Source organism: Rhinopithecus roxellana, chromosome 10 (assembly GCF_007565055.1).
Source record: "Rhinopithecus roxellana isolate Shanxi Qingling chromosome 10, ASM756505v1, whole genome shotgun sequence".
Classification (NCBI taxonomy): Eukaryota; Metazoa; Chordata; class Mammalia; order Primates; family Cercopithecidae; genus Rhinopithecus; species Rhinopithecus roxellana.
The window spans coordinates 132,218,139-132,236,153 of record NC_044558.1 but is presented as its reverse complement, the minus strand read 5'-3'; the positions used below and the strand labels follow the sequence as shown (position 1 = coordinate 132,236,153).

General features: G+C 36.7%; 1 protein-coding gene across 3 annotated transcripts in view; it reads left to right on the top strand.

Moving 5' to 3' along the window:
- The window catches only part of BCAT1 (branched chain amino acid transaminase 1), a 137,469-nt gene extending 122,145 nt beyond the window's left edge, over positions 1–15,324 (top strand). For 2 of the 3 annotated variants that reach the window (XM_010375452.2, XM_030939161.1), the window contains exon 11: positions 8,522–15,324. In XM_010375452.2, the coding sequence (XP_010373754.1) occupies positions 8,522–8,563 (42 nt within the window). In that variant the 3' untranslated portion in view covers positions 8,564–15,324. The remainder of the gene's footprint in view (positions 1–8,521) is intronic. The other variant, XR_004059618.1, reaches the window with a different exon arrangement.
- Positions 15,325–18,015: the final 2,691 nt, after the last annotated feature.

The window sequence follows — 18,015 nt, the reverse complement described above, 5'->3', positions numbered from 1 at the left end:
GAAAAGGTTTTCTGTGAGGATTTTCTGTCAGCTAAGTAAAGGAATATCTTAATATTGAAAGAAATAAAATTTAGTCAGAGTTGTTTTCTACCTTTGTACACAGCAGCAATTAAAAGTAATTTGAAGAGTAGCTAATAAAAATTTCTGCTTGGATGGCTTAGGCATTTTAATTTTTTTAAGGTTGCCTGAGTAAATCTGAAAATAATGAATTATTACAGTTTTGCTCAAATAAACAACATAAATAGAACAAAAAAAATACATAATTGGCTAGATTACATGAAAGCCTTTTTCCAAAATAGGAGTTTAGAGGCCAGGGCAAATAGGCAGGAAAAATAAATAAAGGGCATCCAAATTAGAAAAGAAGAAGTTAAATTAGCCTTCTTAGCAGATGACATTATCTTACACCTAGAAAAACCTAAAGACTCCCCCAAAAAACTTGGAGAACTGATAAGTGAATTCAGTAAAGTTGCAGGATATAAAATCAACATGCAAAAATCAGTAGAATTTATGCAGGCTAACAGTGAACAATCTGAAAAAGAAATCAAGAAAGCAATTCCATTTATAATAGCTACAAAAAGTATGAAATACCTAGGAATCAATCTAACCAAAGACATGAGAGATCTATACAAGGACAACTGTAAAACTGTGATTTAAAAAATTGAAGAAAACCCACAAAAGTGGAAAGATATTCCATGTTCATGGATTGGAAGAATTAATTTTGTTAAAATGACAATACTACCCAAAGCAATTTACAGATCCCTATTAAAATACTGATGACTTTCTTCACAGAAATAGAAAAAACAATCCTAAAATGTATATGGAACTACAAAAGACCCCAAATAGCCAAAGCAATTTGAGCAAAAAGAACAAAGTTACAATCACCACAGTACCTTACTTCAAAATTTATTATAAAACTATAATAACCAAAACAGCATAGTCCTGATATAAAAACAGACATAGTAGACCAATGGGACAGAATAGAGAACCCAGATACCTAAGTCCACATGTTTACAACCAACTCATCTTTGACAAAGGTGCCAAGAACTATAATGGGGAAGACAGCCTTTTCAATAAATGGTGCTGGGAAAATTGGATAATTATATGCAGAAAAATGAAACTAGATTCCCTTCTCTTGCCATATACAGAAATGAAAGTATATTAATGACTTGAATCTTAGACCTGAAACTGTGAAATTACTTGAAGAAAATGTTGAGGAAATGCTTCAGGACATTGGTCTGAGCAAAGACCATTCTGTCACTCAGGCTGGAGTGTAGTGGCATGAACCTGGCTCACTGTGGCCTTGACTTCCCAGGCTCAAGCAATTCTCCCACCTTGGCTTCCCATGCTAGAACCACAGGTACATGCCACCACATTCCACTAATTTTTAAATTTTTTGTAGAGATGGAGTCTCACCATCTTGCCCAGACTGATCTCAAACTCCTGAACTCAAGGGATCCTCCTGTCTCAGCCTCCCAAAGTGCTGAGATTACTAGCATGAGCCACTGTCCCTGACCAGCAAAGATTTCTTATGTAAGACCTGGAAAAGCATAGTCTATCAAAGCAAATATAGGCAATTGGGATTATAGCAAGCTGAAAAGCCTCTGCACAGCAAAGAAAACAATCCACAAAGGGAATAGACTCCCCAAAGAATGGGTGAAAATATTTGCAAACTATCTATCTGACAAGGGATTAATAACCAGAATCTATAAGGACCTCAAACAACTGTATAGGAAAAATCTAGTGATATGGTTTTAAAATGGGCATGAGACCTAAACAGACAACTCAATAGAAAAAAAAATTTGATTTAAAATGGATAAAAGATCTGAATGGACGTTTCTCAAAAGAAGACATACAAATGGCCAGGAGGTACATGAAAAAATGTGCAACATCACTAATCATCAGAGAAATACAAAGCAAAACCACAATGTAAAACCCACTTGCCCCAGTTAAAATGGCTTGTATTGAAAAAAACAGGCAATAACAGATGCTGAGAGGATGTGGAGAAAGCGAACCGTCATATATTGTTGGTTGAAATGTAGATAGTACAGCCACTATGGAGAACAGTATGGAGGGTCCTCAAAAACTAAAAGTAGAACTAGAACTTCCATGTGATCCAGCAATTCTACTACTTGGTATATATCCAAAAGAAAAAAAAAAAATCAGTATATCAAAGAGATATCTGCAGTCTGGATTTGCAAATATCTGCACTCTGGATTGCGATAGAATTCACAATGGCCAAGATAAGGAATTAACCTAAATGTCTATCAACAGATGAATGGATAAAGAGAATGTGGCATATATATATACACAATGGAGTACTATTCAGCCATGAAAAAGAATGAAATCCTGTCATTTGCAGCAATATATATGGAACTGGAGGTCATTTTGTTAAGTGAAATAAACCAGGGACCGAAAGACAAATATTACAGGTTCTCATGCAGGTGCTAAATAAGTGAATCCCATGAAGACAGAGTAGACTAGAGGTTACCAGAGGCCGAGAAGGGGAGTGGGAAGGAGAAGATAAAGGAAAAAAAAAAACCAAGAATATATAAATGTATTTATTACCACCATTAAACTGAACACTTAAAAATTGTACAGATGGTAAATTATATATGTGTATTTTATCTTAATTACAATTTTTAAAATTAGGAGTTTAGAAATTTTTAAGAGAAGTGTGCCCATAGTGATAAGAAAGAAAGACCCTTTTGGAAAGTTTTCCTGATCAAATTGTACAGTATTTTCTTGAACAAATTGTACATTCTGTAGCAGGTAATACACCAAATAAGGTTTCAGGGTTACCTTTTGGAGATTGTATGAAATAAGAAAATTTAGGTGGGCTTGATGGCTCATTCCTGTAATCCCAAAACTGGGGGAGGCTGATGCAGGAACATTACTTGAGGCTAGTACCTCAAGACCAGCCTAGGCAACATAGTAAGACCCAGTCTCCACAAAACAACCAAAAAAATTAGCAAGTATGGTGGTACACACCTGTAGTTCCAGCTACTTGGGAGGCTGGGGCAGGAGGAACACTTGAGGCCAGGAATATTAGGCTGCAGTGAGCTATGATTGTGCCACAGCACTCCACTCCAGCCTTCACTGTAGAAAGAGACCCTGTCTTGAAATGAAGGAGGGAGGGAGGGAGGGAAGAAAAGAAGGAAGGAAGGAAATGTAAACTTATTTGATTTGGCTTAAAGGATTAATAGAAAAGGAAAACATAGTCTCTGGGCTGAGAAAAATTGAACTCTATTGAGTTACAATTGGAATAAAGATCTAAGTGGAGGTATTTGGAAGACATAATCATGAAGCTTTGGAGGAAGGAAACTCTAGGAGGCAAATGCAGAAATGCAACTCATCAAAATTGAAATGGTGACAAAATATATGCATTCAAACCTGAAAGTGACTGAAAGAGAAGCCCAAACACACAATTTTGGGGTAAGGTGGGAAACCATTACCAAAGTTCTCAGAAAGAACATTTTTAAAAGTAAGATTATAGAAGCCAAAAAGATGTGTATTAGTCTGTTCTCATACTGCTATAACGAACTACCTGAGACTGGGTAGTTTGTAAAGAAAAGAGGTTTTATTGACTCTTAGTTCTGCAGGCCATACAGGAGACATGGCTAGGGAAGCCTCAGGAAACTGGTAGTCATGGCAGAAGGCAAAGGGGAAGCCAATACGTATTACATGGTGGGAACAGGAGGAGGAGAGTGAGGGTGGGAGGTGCCACTCACTTTTTAAAACAAGCAGATCTCCTTAGAACTCACTCACTATCATGAGAACAGCAAGGGGAGGTTTGCTCCCATGATCCAATTACCTGACACCAGGCCCTTCCTCCAACATGGGGGATTACAATTCCAGATGAGATTTGGGTGGGGACACAAATTCAAACCATATCAGAATGTTAGTGACTAAAGTAAACGTTCTTGATTAACTCTTTAATGTATATATTGAGTGCAAGCCATATGCAAATTGAGGCTGTCAGCCAAGCTACTAGATTGTCTGTTTCTCCAAGAAAAATAAATTTCAGTAATTATTAAGGAAACAGCATAGAATTGCATCATGTTTTACATTTCATTACTTTTACCATTACATGGGAGCATGGATGTTTTCTACAAAGTGCTCTGATAAATTGAAGAAGAGGCCAACAACAGCCACCAAAAAAAGTCTTCAAGATTCTTGCCAGTATGGCCCAGGGGAAAAATTTCCCTCATAACCACAGATTTGACTTTTCAACTTCTGTACTTCTGCATATGAGTAATAATCTCTGAGGTTAAGTATTCATCCCATTTAGCTAATTGTCCACATAGCTCCATGGGTCTTAGATTGCTCTATAAATACCTCCTAAGAGAAGAATTTTTCAAATGAAAGTTTCGTTTTTCCTTTTTCTTCTTTTAAAGCAACAAAGAAAAACACGTCTGTGTTTATATTTAACCAAACTTAACTTGGAGAGCATTGGCCGTGTCGTCGACATGTTTCTTTTCTCTACTGTTCAACTCCTTACTATTCCAGTTACTCAGCGTCATACTCATCTTTGCCTCCGCCGCTTGGGGTCCTCTGTTCTGCACTTGTGTTCTGCTCTCTGATCCTCCAGGTTTTGCTGCACCTTCTAGAAATTGCTCACCTGGATAAGGCCTTGGCCATCCTTTATGACTCATCTCCTTCAGGAAGCTTTTCAGTTTCTCCTGAAGAATATTCCCTTCGCTCAGTCCAAATACACATTCACTCACTTGAATGCTGCTTTTTCCTCCAGTTTCCCAGTGCCAGGGATGCTCCCCTAAGGCCTTTAAATTACATTATAATTAGTCACGCACTTGTCTCTGCTCTCGGGCTGTTTGAATTGTTCATTCTCTTTTTATACCTCCAGTGTTCAGCACAGAGCCTCGGGTATAATGCATGTGCAGTAATGTTTCTTGAAGGAGTGGATGGGCAAGTGAAACACCAAACGAATTCTGAAGAGCAAAACATATATTGCTCTTGTATATTAACACATTCCGAGAAGAGATGGGAGGAAGGTCTTGAATAATGTCAAATTATTTCTTAAGAGATCTTGATTTCGATTTTTTTTCAAAATGAAATACGTGTTGACACTGCTGTCAACAAATAATCAAATTAAAGCTAGAGCCTGGGTTTTAAATATCATGGGGAGCATGTGTGAATAACCAGCATTGCTGCTGTGGAAGCTCCATAAAGTAGGAAGTAGTGACTGCAAAGATCCAGAGATGGACATCTGAAGCATAGGAAAGGGGCAGCTTGAATGAGATAGGAGCAGGATCTGTATTGATTGCAGGTCACCAGATAGAATTTTAAAAATCTATGTTCTCACTGGTGGCCACAGTTTTCTAAGCACAAATGACTATTAGTGGTTATTGTATTTTTCTTGTTTTCAATGGAGCAGCTCCATGACTTCGTTACATAAGAAGTTAAAGGCTCCACCCCTTTCCCTACTGATGTCCTAAGCTGTCCTCCATGTGCATACAGACTTTGTTTCCAGATTGCCCTGGTGTGACTCAGTACCTGGACCAGCTTCCCAGCCTCTTCTGTTTTCAGCACATCCTCCTCCACGTGTTACAGGGTTACAAAGCTTTGCACAGCCTTTCAATAGGGTTTAGAGCAAGAATGCAGATTGCTACCTGTTAGGCAGCACTGACTATATTTTTGTTGGCGCTGCATAGAGTGACTGCATGACATGCAGGTTGTGCTTTTGTTCTGCCAGGAATTTCCAGTTGAATGTAAAAGGCATTTAGCAAAGGCCGTATGAAATTATCTGCCATATGTAACTTGAATGTGAGGTAATGAACTTGTCATTAGTCGTGTTTTAGTTTAGTGTTCTAGCTGGAATTTGCAAAATATTAAAATTCTGCACATTTCATTGAGTCTTCCCTATGGGCTCAAAATACCGTCCCACAGGCTCGACCTGACTTGCCACGTTGCTTTGACACCATCTTTGATTCCAGTGAACAAAACTAAGTAAGTGTGACTTACAGCCGCCCTACCAAACATTGAAGGTGTGAGCCTGCGCTGTTGTTTCGTAATGACAATGACAAGAGTATAATGACATCCTAGTCCGTGAAGACATGCTTTCTCTTTTCCCTCCCTCTGTGTACACTTACACAGTGTATAATATAATATAATTTATATTTCTGCTTAAATCTGCCATCTCTACTTAGAATTATTTTCCCTTGAAAAATTAAATTTCATTATCCATCAGCCAAATGGAAAATTTGATTACTAAATGCCTAGTTCTAAACATTATGAATTACCTGTAATATCACATTTCTTGGGTACTTCTCAGAATGCTGTGATTTTACATAAAAGCATAAATTACAGAATGAGAGGAGTAAAGTTTAATGCATATTTTGCAGGTTTGTAGAGTGATATGTGGCCTATGATTGTCATTATAATCAAAATTGATTTTTGATCATTTATAAAACTAAAACAACTAATTGAAAGCAAATTTACTTTAACTGATGAAATTCAAGATGAAGTGACAGTGGTCGTGAATCACAGTTCTGTAGATCTGCTAAAATGCCAATACACTGACACTCAATTGTTATTAATGGCAAAAGTGTTTAATATATTAATGGGAATCCAAATAAGGAAAATAAAACACATATTTTGACCTTACTTTAAGTCATGTTGACATTGTACATAAATCAGGTAGAATTTGAAGATGTTTCATCCAGCATTCATTATGAAGCAACAGAGTCTATAGTGGGCAGTTACAGTCTGTAGGCAATGCTTTCTGGTGTGGATTATGCCAAAAACTTACAGTCATTTGACTTCCTTTATTCCCCTTTTCATGTAAACTACCAGGTGGTAGGTAGACCTATTCTTGGCTGTCAGTATTTTTACCACTTGGATACATTCTGCTCTCTGAGGTCTTAAAGAGAAACGCAGCACGTGTACAGTGTGATACAGGAGAAAGAACATCAGACAGAGGCAGAGAACTGGGCTTGTCAAAATTAAGGGTGACCTAGAGCCTTAGTGTCCTTATATGTAAGATGAGAAGCTTGGATTAAAATTCATTGCTCTTTACACTTGATTTTTATGCAGCAGAACTTTCTTCAAAAGAGATCATTCCTGGAATCCCAGTATACAAAATGGATAAAAGTAGGATTGTTCTGATGTAAAGAAGTAAAATCCAGAGCCCCACTTATTTGAGTCATCTCCTACCTTTTAGATGGTCATTAACGTTGTTTCTAGTTGAGAAATTCTGATGTTTTATATTAATTTAAACTAAAGTTAAATTAGGACTAGAGGAGCCATTTCTTGTGAAAATAGACATAGTCTGAGTGATTTAGGCAAACCCGTAGTGACAGATTTGGTGGCCTGCTACACTGGGTTGGAAAGATCTGTTCCAAGTCAGTCTCAATACACAAGGCTCGGTGAACAGGTGGAGAGCATCTTGGTGGTGGTCAAGAACATGGAATTTGCTGCGAGAGAGACCTTGGTTAGGGTCTGGGCTCTTCCATTTGTTAACTGCAAACTTGAGCAAGTTATTCAATCTCCCTAATACTCAGTTTTGTCATCCATAAAATGGATTGATAATGGTACCTTCTGTGTACAGTTACTATGAGTATTAAATGAGGTAATAAGCCTGTAAAACTCCTGGCATGATGACATTGGCCTACAATAATTGCTCATAGAGTGAGAACTTATTATAAACACAGGCATTTTTGTTGAATGACTGACTGACTGATTGAATGAATGAATATAGAACTAGCTTTCTATTTGTGATGTATGGAATATCTTTCATTTAATTTCATTTTAAATATTAAAATTCAGGCTTGCTTTTAAACCAAAGTATTTGCTGATGCAAAGAATCTAATTCTGACTGTGATACAGTTTCATAACTTTTGAAGGAATATGAAAAATGCTAACATAGCATGAACAACTTCGATTTAGAGAACAGAGTCTCTGTTAAAATCCATGGGACTTATCAACTTCATATTTTTGTTTATGAACATGAAACACTCTCTAGTGCACATCAGAATCATTTGATGCTCGCTGAATCGCAGGTTGCTGGAACCCATCCCCGGAGTTTCTGATTCAGTCTGAGATGAGGTCTGGGAATTTGCATTTTTAACTTGTTGTCAGGTGATACTGATGCTAGTGGTCTGGGAATACACTTTGAGGATCACTTTTTCGCAGCAAAAGTCACAGTCATTAAACAAGCTAACTCAATGAGAAATGATAATGAAAAGGCATGTACCTAAATAGATAAAGGACCGATACCAGCTATGAATTTGATTTCAGCAATAATTGTAAAATTTGTAATTCTTTTCAGGTATTTGGTTGTTTAAAAACTCCCTATGTATGCTTTTATCTTATTTGTTATATGGTGTCTCTCTTTTCCTCTCTTTCTCTCTAATCCAGTTTTGAATGTGAAAACGTTTAATGTGAAAATGTTGTTCGAAGCAGAAGCAAACCTTTTGTGTAACCTTGGTGGTATTAAATTTGTTTGTAAGCTATTTCTGCCCTGTTAGCTTTTGTACTGAAACATGTTTTCTTGCTTTTCTTGCAGTATGGAAGAGAAGAGAGCGACTGGACAATTGTGCTATCCTGAGTGGAAAATAGAGGATACCAACTATATGCTACTGGGACAGACTGTTGTATTTGAATTGTGATAGATTTCTTTGGCTACCTGTTAGTACTTGTGCATAATGTAGTTTGTAGTATCAGTGTGTTACAAGAGTGATTGTTTCTTCATGCCAGAGAATATGAATTGCAATCATCAAATGGTGTTTCGTAACTTGGTAGTAGTAGCTTACCTTACCTAGAAAAATATTAATGTAAGCCATATAACAAGGGATTTTCCCCAATGATTTAGTGCCTCCCTTTGTACTTCACTCAGATACTAAAATAGTAGTTTATTCTTTAATGTAAGTTACATTCTGCTCCTCAACCAAATGCAATTTTTTTGTGTGTGTTTGAAAGCTAAGTTGAGAACATTTCATTGGTTACATTTCCTGCAGCCTATCTTTATCCACGGAAAGTGTTTTCTTTTTTTTCAATCAAGACTTTTAAAACTGGATTTCCTCCCATCACAGTTTTTTTGCAGGCCCTCCAAGTCTATCTTAAGGTAAATATCTCTCTTCTTCCTGATGTCACAGCCTGAGCATAGTCATGCATTAGGAAGACCTGAGTGCATTTCCCACCATTGTCCTTTCCATATTATATTGTAGCTTGCTGTCTATCAGGCGACGACAAGACTGAGGGTCTTGTGCCTTATAGATCTTTGTATCCCCAGTGGCTGACACATAGTAGGTATTCAGTAAATGGTTTTATAATGAATTAATGAACATTTTGCTTCTATAGAAGTGTACCTTCTTTGTTTCTATATTATGAAACCTCTTTATTAGAATTTGTGATTGATTCTGACACTGTATAGATTTACCTTATATTGTCTTTATTTTCCATGAGCTACTAAGTCATTAGAGATACTCTGAAGCATAGTCAGTTTAGAAAATAATTTCATATTGACTGTGTTGGAATTGTCTTGGAATTGAAGATACATCCCTAGAGCAGGGGACCTCAACCCCCAGGCCACAGGCCACACAGCAGGAGGAGGTGAGTGGTGGGACAACGAGACGCTTCATCTGTATTTACAGCTACTTCCCATCACTCACATTACCACCTGAGCTCCACCTCTTGTCAAGTCAGTGGCAGCATTAGATTCTCATAGGAGCGCAAATCCTATTGTGAACTGTGCATGCAAGGGATCTAGGCTATGTGCTCCTTATGATAATCTAATGCCTGATGATCTGAGGTGGAACAGTTTCATCCTGAAACCACCCTCCACCCTGCAGTCTGTGGAAAAATTGTCTCCCACAAAACTGGTCCCTGGTGCCAAAAAGGTTGGGGACCACTGCTCTAGAGAGAGGTCATGATATCATACCAACCAAATGGAAATGACAAATGTTTTATGTTAAGTGTTAATTACAGAAATAATTTTATTTTATTTTTTTTGGTAGAAAACAAAGAGGCATACTCTGATTTTTATACTGTTGTTGCAGGTGCTCTTTTCTTTGAATGGAGATTTGATGAGCAAGTGGTTAGGATACAGGGAGAGCTATTATGGGTGATATTTTCCGTGTTTAGGAGCTGTGAGTTAAAATTGTATCCTTTCTGGTTTATCTAGCAGAAGTCAAATCTTGACAGAAAACATTTTTCCTTGGAAGGTCAACTCTCAGACATTGTATTTTGGTTTCCCTCAGTCCTCATAACTTTCTTCTTGCTGAGCATATTTTATTCTCTTTTCAGAGAAAGGAAAAAAATAAGGATTCTAAAAGTTTGATGTATTGGAAAAATTTCCTTGAGGCAGTTAACAACCCATAGCAAATGAGCTTTGATTCTTTTCCAAAACTTTTAGCCATAGGGTCTTTTATACACAGGAATAGTAAAATGAAAATCGAGAAATATAAGATGAAAAGGAATGGTAAAAATATCTTTTAGGGGGCTTTTCATTGGTGATCTGAAATCTTGGGAGAGGCTGTTCTTTTCAGACCTGAGGTGCTCTTGACTGTCTTCTGCACACTGTGTACCCCAAACAGCATTCTAAGGGTATGCTTTCGCTTTGGCTAACTCCTTTGACCTCATTCTTAATATAGTAGTCTGGGAAAAAGTTGCAGGTAATTTAAACTGTCTAGTGGTACACAGTAACTAAATTTCTATTCCTATGAGGAATGAGAATTATTTATTTGCCATGAATACATTTTATACTTTGCATCTCCACTTATATTGTGGCGAGACATGCCCATTGTGAAAGTTAGAGAACATTATGTGTGTATCATTTCTTTCATAAAACCTTAAGAGCATTTTTAAGCCCTTTTCATCAGACCCAGTGAGAACTAAGGATAGATGTTTTTAAAACCTGGAGGTGGGTCTTCTGATACAAAGAACATGATCCACCATTGTCATTTAAGGAATAAGACAGGAAATTGACCTTGACGCTTTCTTGTTAAATAGATTTAACAGGAACATCTGCACATCTTTTTTCCTTGTGCACTATTTGTTTAATTGCAGTGGATTAATACAGCAAGAGTACCACATTATAACTAGGCAATTATCCATTCTTCAAGACTTAGTTATTGTCACACTAATTGGTCATTTAAAGCATAAGATAGTCTAGCATTGGGAACATGTGAAGCTAATCTGCTCAAAAAGATCAACAAATTAATATTGTTGCTGATATTTGCATAATTGGCTGCAATTATTTAATGTTTAATTGGGTTGATCAAATGAGATTCAGCAATTTACATGTGCATTCATATAAACAGAACTGGTGGCACTTAAAATGATAATGATTAACTTATATTGCAATGTTCTCTTCCTTTCACTTTTTTCAGTTTTTACATTTCAGACCGAATTTGTCAGCTTTTTTGAAAATACATCGGTAGAAACCAAGATTTTAGAATGAAGTATCAAGACTAAAGGCAAAACCTGAGCAGTTCCTAAGAAGATTTGCTGTTAGAAATTTTCTTTGTGGCGGTCATTTATTAAGGACTCAACTCATGATACACCAACAGAAGAGCTGGCTTCAGAGACGTGTTCCCTGCTCTCTAGTACAGGAATGAGTACTTTTATAACACCTGCTTTAGCCTTTGTTTTCAAAAGCACAAAGGAAAAGGGAAAGGGAAAGAGAAACAAGTGACTGAGAAGTCTTGTTAGGGAATCAGGTTTTGTTTTCTACCTGGTAAACATCCTCTATTCTTTTCTCAAAAGATTGCTGTAAGAAAAAAAAAAAAAAAAAAAAAAAAGAGGCAGAGGCAGGCAGCAGCATGAAAGCAGAGCGGAACATCAGCTAGATGGTGACATGCAATGTGAGCTCTCTTGAAGACATGGGAAACCTACATTATACACCTTAGGTTAAAATTCTTCACCATATTAGTTTTGTTGCTTCGTAAAATTGTGCCTAAGCAAGTGATCTTGCTTGCCTCAAATCCAAGCAGTTTTGAACACCTGAAGGCGATTAATGAGTATATCTTAGTCAAAAGAATTGTTGGAGCTTTTTATTAAAGCTGCAGTTTCAGTTCTGCTTTTGGGGAATTGTGCTATGCAAGCAGCTGCCAAAATAAGCTCATTTATTTTTTCCAGTCCCACTCAGTGCTCAGTCACTATATTCTGTTTCCTTTTTTTTTTTCTTCCCTCAAGTTGCATATTTGGTTTCCCCTTATGATTGGGAAAGATGAATTTTCAGCAGAAAACAGTATTTGTTCACTTTCAAAGAGTGAGAGTTTCTAAAACATTTAGAGCAATAAGTATTCATCAGAGATACCAAATGAGGCAGAAGACTTAAGGGTTAGAGAAACCCCTTATTTCATGCCTTGATTCTAAAATGATCAAAGGACGTTTCCTTGTAATGTGGATTTCTTCTTATGTGGATGTGTAAAAACTTCAGTTATAAGTAGTAATGCTAGCAGGTAATTTTAGTGGACATTTTATAACAACTGTCACTTTGTTTTGCCACATGTAGAGTTTGTTCAGCTATTTTCCAGATATTTCCCCCCAAAAGGAGGCAAAGGGTACCAGCTTTTCAATGAGCATTACCTATTACTTGGCAAAGATGATGAAGACTCTATTAATAGTTAATTTGATAAACGTTGACATGACCAACAATAGAGATTAGGAAGTTAGTTTTAGGAAATCAATGGCATATAGACATTACCCTCATGGAGTTTGTATTCTACTACTTGAACTGATTGTAGCTATAAAAGCAATAGTTAGATAGCTGAATAGTTAAATCATAAGCAAGGAAGGCCAGAGTACATCTCTTATCAAGAAATCAATGAATAGTTTATCTCATTTCTAAAGCAACGTTATCCTTCTTTAATTCCTTCCTTTCTTCTAGTGCAAAACTACTTAATAAGGTTGTGTTCACACCATGCTCATCTAGTGTGAATTACCTCCTCCCTCTTTACTGTTTACTACCAACCTAGTACATGTGTTGACTGCGTTCTTTTCAAACAATGTTGAGTTGTCATGGTGCATCTAATAAATTAACACCACGGATTACTGCATCCTTGCTGATTTTCTTAAATGCAAAGCCAGATTATATGGATATAAACAAAGAAAATTATCCTAGAGTGAATTTTTCTAGAAAATATCTATTATGAACCATGCTGTTTAAAGTGTTAGCTTGAAGGTGATGGATCCAGCTATTCAGAAAGTAACTTTCATATAACCATTATTTTGCACAGTATGAGGTCTTAAATGTATTGAAAAAGATAAATTTTTATCATTACCAAAACCCCTTTTAAAGATTCAAAGGTGGAAGAAAGTGATTTATTTTTTCTCTTAAGCATACATATATAAAAGACTTCTCGGATATTTAATTTGGGAAGGTTGATAATGAAACATATCAACAGAGTATAGTAGTTATAGCAGTGTTTGTGGATAAATAATTCCCTGAGGTCAGACATATATAAACATATTTGCTTTAGTAAATGATAAAGGCATGAAATCAGTCTAAAAAATTGAAGTGGAGGGTGATGGGGGAGAAAAAGAAGAAAAGAATTTGAAGTGCCCTTTCAAATCTGCTGGATACAAGTATTGAAGTTTTAAGTCATCTTATTCTGTCTGAGAGTGTATTTTTCATTCTACAATAGACCCAATCAATAAGACCTATAACTTGAGTTGCATGATGTTCAGTTTATGTAATCTACTGTTGGGATGGTGAGAATTGATGCAGGCTGTGGTGTAGGAATGAATCAAAGTATAGTTTCACTGGCTTTTCTCTACATATCAACCATCACAATGGCTGGGTTTCCTGTTGCTCCCTATTGAATTATGGAGAAAATTTTAATGAAAGGTGATATCAGAGGAAGAATAAGTGGAGGGAGAGAAGAAAGGAATGATGGAGGGGGGGAACAAAACATATTTCTGTGTTATCCAAAGGAGCTTTTTCCTTATTCTGTCAAGCATTGAGATCTTCAGCTTTCAATGTAGTTGCTAAAAACAAATTATGCTGCTAGGTAGTGACTAAATATAGCGAACTCTTCATCAGATATTAGAATTAGGTCACACCGTTGAGGTTATAATCTGAGGGTTGTTTTACTTAGAAACCACTTTAGATTATTATCAATTTGGACTAGACTTTATTTTATAATTGCATAGTCAGTAATATCTATTGTATCATTTTTTCAACCATTTTATTCTAAGATCCGTGAAGCTTCTTGAGGCCAAATAAAAGAATAAGTTTAGATGAGAAGTAGATTGTAACTTTTTTCTCTTGGAGATACCATTTACCACTATCTCCCTATCCTAATAGGTGGAAGGTTTACTGAATTGGAAATTGGTTGAATATTAGTTTTTTTTTTTTTTTTCTTTTTTTCTTTTTTTTTTTTTTTATTATACTTTAAGTTCTAGGGTACATGTGCATAACGTGCAGGTTTGTTACATATGTATACTTATGCCATGTTGGTGTGCTGCACCCATCAGAATATTAGTTTTTAACTAAAATGTGCATAACACATTGCATTTTCCTCAAACTAGTTTCGTATGATCATTAAAATCATTCTCAGGGTTAAGAAAGGATTGTAAATATCTGCCTCAATTTGTCCTTCACCGGTAAGTTTTTAAAGGGTGCAGATTTTGAGTCAGGTCTTAAAACTAAGCTCACAAATCTGGATGCATTTCTAAATTCTGCAAATGTTTCCTGGGGTGACAACAACAGTGAATAATCCCGCAATATACCTCACTACCTAATACATGGAGCTGGGGCTCAACCCACTGTTTTTAAGAATTTGCGCTTATTTGTGGCTGAGGAAAAATAAGTAGTCTGAGGAAGTAGTTTTTAAATTCGAGCTTATAGTTAGAAACAGAATATCAACTTAATTATGAAACTTAGAACCTGTTCTCTTGTATCTGAATCTGATTGCAATTGCTATTGTAATGATAAACCCCAGCCATTGCAAGTCTCAAATATCTTAGCTGTGTAGTGATTCTTGAAATTCTTTTTAAGAAAAATTGAGTAGAAGGAAATAAACACTTTGTAAATGAGGCTTGGCTTTTATGAAAGATCATTTACAGGCTATGTTAAAAGGATTTTAGCTCACTAAAAGTGTAATAATGGAAATGTGGAAAATATCGTAGGTAAAGGAAACTACCTCATTCTCTGAAGGTTTTGTCGAAGCACAATTAAACATTCAAAATGGCTTTGTTACACCAGAGCCATCTGGTGTGAAGAACTCTATATTTGTATGTTGAGAGGGCGTGGAATAATTGTATTTTGCTGGCAATAGACACATTCTTTATTATTTGCAGGTTCCTCATCAAATCTGTGATTATGCACAGTTTCTGTTATCAATAAAACAAAAGAATCCTGTTTGTGTGGTTTCATGAAATCAGCATTGTTGAATGCATGAAGTAATCATGCTTAATTAACATTTTTATGATGTCCCGAGGTTTCTGGTCAAGGGAAGTAAATGTAGGATAGTATTTTTACACCAAAGTGACACAGAGAGAATTGAGCACACCAGAAAGACCAGAAACCATACCACTGGATAGAGGTTAAATATGTTTCTTTTTCAAACATTTGGACAAGAAAAAAAAATGGGCATTTAAAAATTCTCCTTTTCCAGGCCGGGCGCGGTGGCTCAAGCCTGTAATCCCAGCACTTTGGGAGGCCGAGACGGGCGGATCACGAGGTCAGGAGATCGAGACCATCCTGGCTAACACGGTGAAACCCCGTCTCTACTAAAAATACAAAAAAAACTAGCCGGGCGAAGTGGCGGGCGCCTGTAGTCCCAGCTACTCGGGAGGCTGAGGCAGGAGAATGGCGTAAACTCGGGAGGCGGAGCTTGCAGTGAGCTGAGATCTGGCCACTGCACTCCAGTCCGGGCGACAGAGCGAGACTCCGCCTCAAAAAAAAAAAAAAAAAAAAAAAAAAATCTCCTTTCCCCTGGTTATGGATTTATCTGTAGTCAAACTTAGCTTTGCTGTTTGAGATTTGCACAGAATGGGGGGAATAGATTACTTCTTCCCATTCGTTGTCATAATGGATCTACCTCACTGATAAACACCGTATATCTATATGTGGTTAACTAGCTTTAGAATAAAAAAAACTTTAAAAAGTAAAAGGCCTAGAGATTTTCAATGATGTGTGCCTTTTAGCCAAACCAGGCCTTGCAGAAATTGTCCTCAAAAGCACCAAGGGAGAATCAAGCCAAGTGCAGAATTACCCAAGGGTCACACATTTTGTATTCATTTTATATAATTTGCCCGAATGATTTGAAGTGCAGCAAAACCTACAGTTTTGCAAAGAGTTACTGTAAACTGAACTTAAAAATGTCAGAGTGCTCAGTGACCCTCTTCTCCAGACCCTGTCAACCTGTGAAAATATTGGCCTTCATTCAGATCTCTCAAGAAGTTATGTGCAGAGTTTGGAAGGTCTAGGCAAAGGTTATTAGTCAAGTGTTCTTACAGTGTCAACGCTCAACTCCCACAAGCGTGAGAAAGAGAGACCTGTCATTCCTGAGGGTGATGACATACATTTACTGGAGCTTATATAATTTATCAGATAAGACAGCAGTCTCCTTCAGGATAGAAAGTGTGTTTTCTACATTGATTTAGTACAAAACAAAAAGAAAAAGGGAGATATTTCAAATTTTGTAATTATTTTTCTGCTAAGCTGATTCAGTGTGATTTAAGCATATTTTTCAAATCATGAATCTGATTCCACACACATGTCATGTGTACATGTGATAATTTATTTTTAAGTGAAATATGCTATTATAGTCTGACTTTATGTATAGTGGTGATCAACTTGCAGGATCGCATTTCTGTAACCAAACAGCCCGCAGCTGAGATATAGATGCTGCTTATGTCTGTAGAATAATCACTGGGCTTGTTCTCAAGCTATGTCTATATGCAACAAGGACAGTGTTGATCAAAACCCATGATCACTCTCTCCAAAGGTCTTTGTCAGTAAGCCACTAGGGATTCTGAAAAGTTCATGAGCTGAAACAAATAAATTGAGTTGGAAGATTCATGTTGATTTTTTGTATCCCAAATGCAGCATACCAGTTTTTGAAGCTGAACTGATTACATTAAAAAAGATTAAGCTGCATTTGTTTTAAAGACAGTTACATGACCAAAAGGTGCTCAACATCATTGTTCATTAGATATGTGCAATCAAATCTGCAATGAGATATCATTTCACTCCAGTTAAAATGACTTATGTCCAAAATACAGGTAATAACAAATGCTGGTGAGGGTGCAGAGAAAAAGGAACCCTCTTACACTGTTGGTGGGAATGTAAATTCATACAACCACTATGGAGAACAGTTTGGAGGGTCCTCAAAAAACTAAACATTGAGCTATGATATGATCCAGCAATCCCACTGCTAGGTATGTATCCAAAAGAAAGGAACTCAGTACATCAAAAAGATATCTGCAATTCTATGTTTGTTACAGCACTGTTTACAACAGCTATGATTTGGAAGCAACCTGAGTGTCCATCAGTAGATGAATGAATGAAGAAAATGTGGTACATGTACACAATGGAGTACTATTCAGTCAGAAAAAAAGAATGAAATCCTGTCATTTGCAACAACTTGAATGGAAATGGAGATCATTATGTTAAGTGAAATAAGCCCAGCACAGAAAGACAAACTTTGCATGTTCTCACTTATTTGTGAGATCTAAAAGAACAATTGAACTCATGGAGATAGAGTGGAAGAATTGTTACCAGAAGCTGGGAAGGGTAGTGGTGGTGGGAAGGACAGAGGAAGTGGGGATAGTTAATGAGTACAAAAAAATAGAAAGAATGAGTAAGACCTCATAGTTGATATCACAGCAGGGTTACTGTAGTCAATAATAACCTAATTGTACATTTTGAAATAACTTAGAGAATAATTAGATTGTTTGTAACTCAAAGGATAAACACATGAGGGGATGCAAACCTCATTCTCCATGATGTGCTTACTTCACATTTCATGCTTGTGTCAAAACATCTCATGCACCCCATAAATATATACACCTACTATGTACCCACAGAAACTAAAAATATAAAAAAGA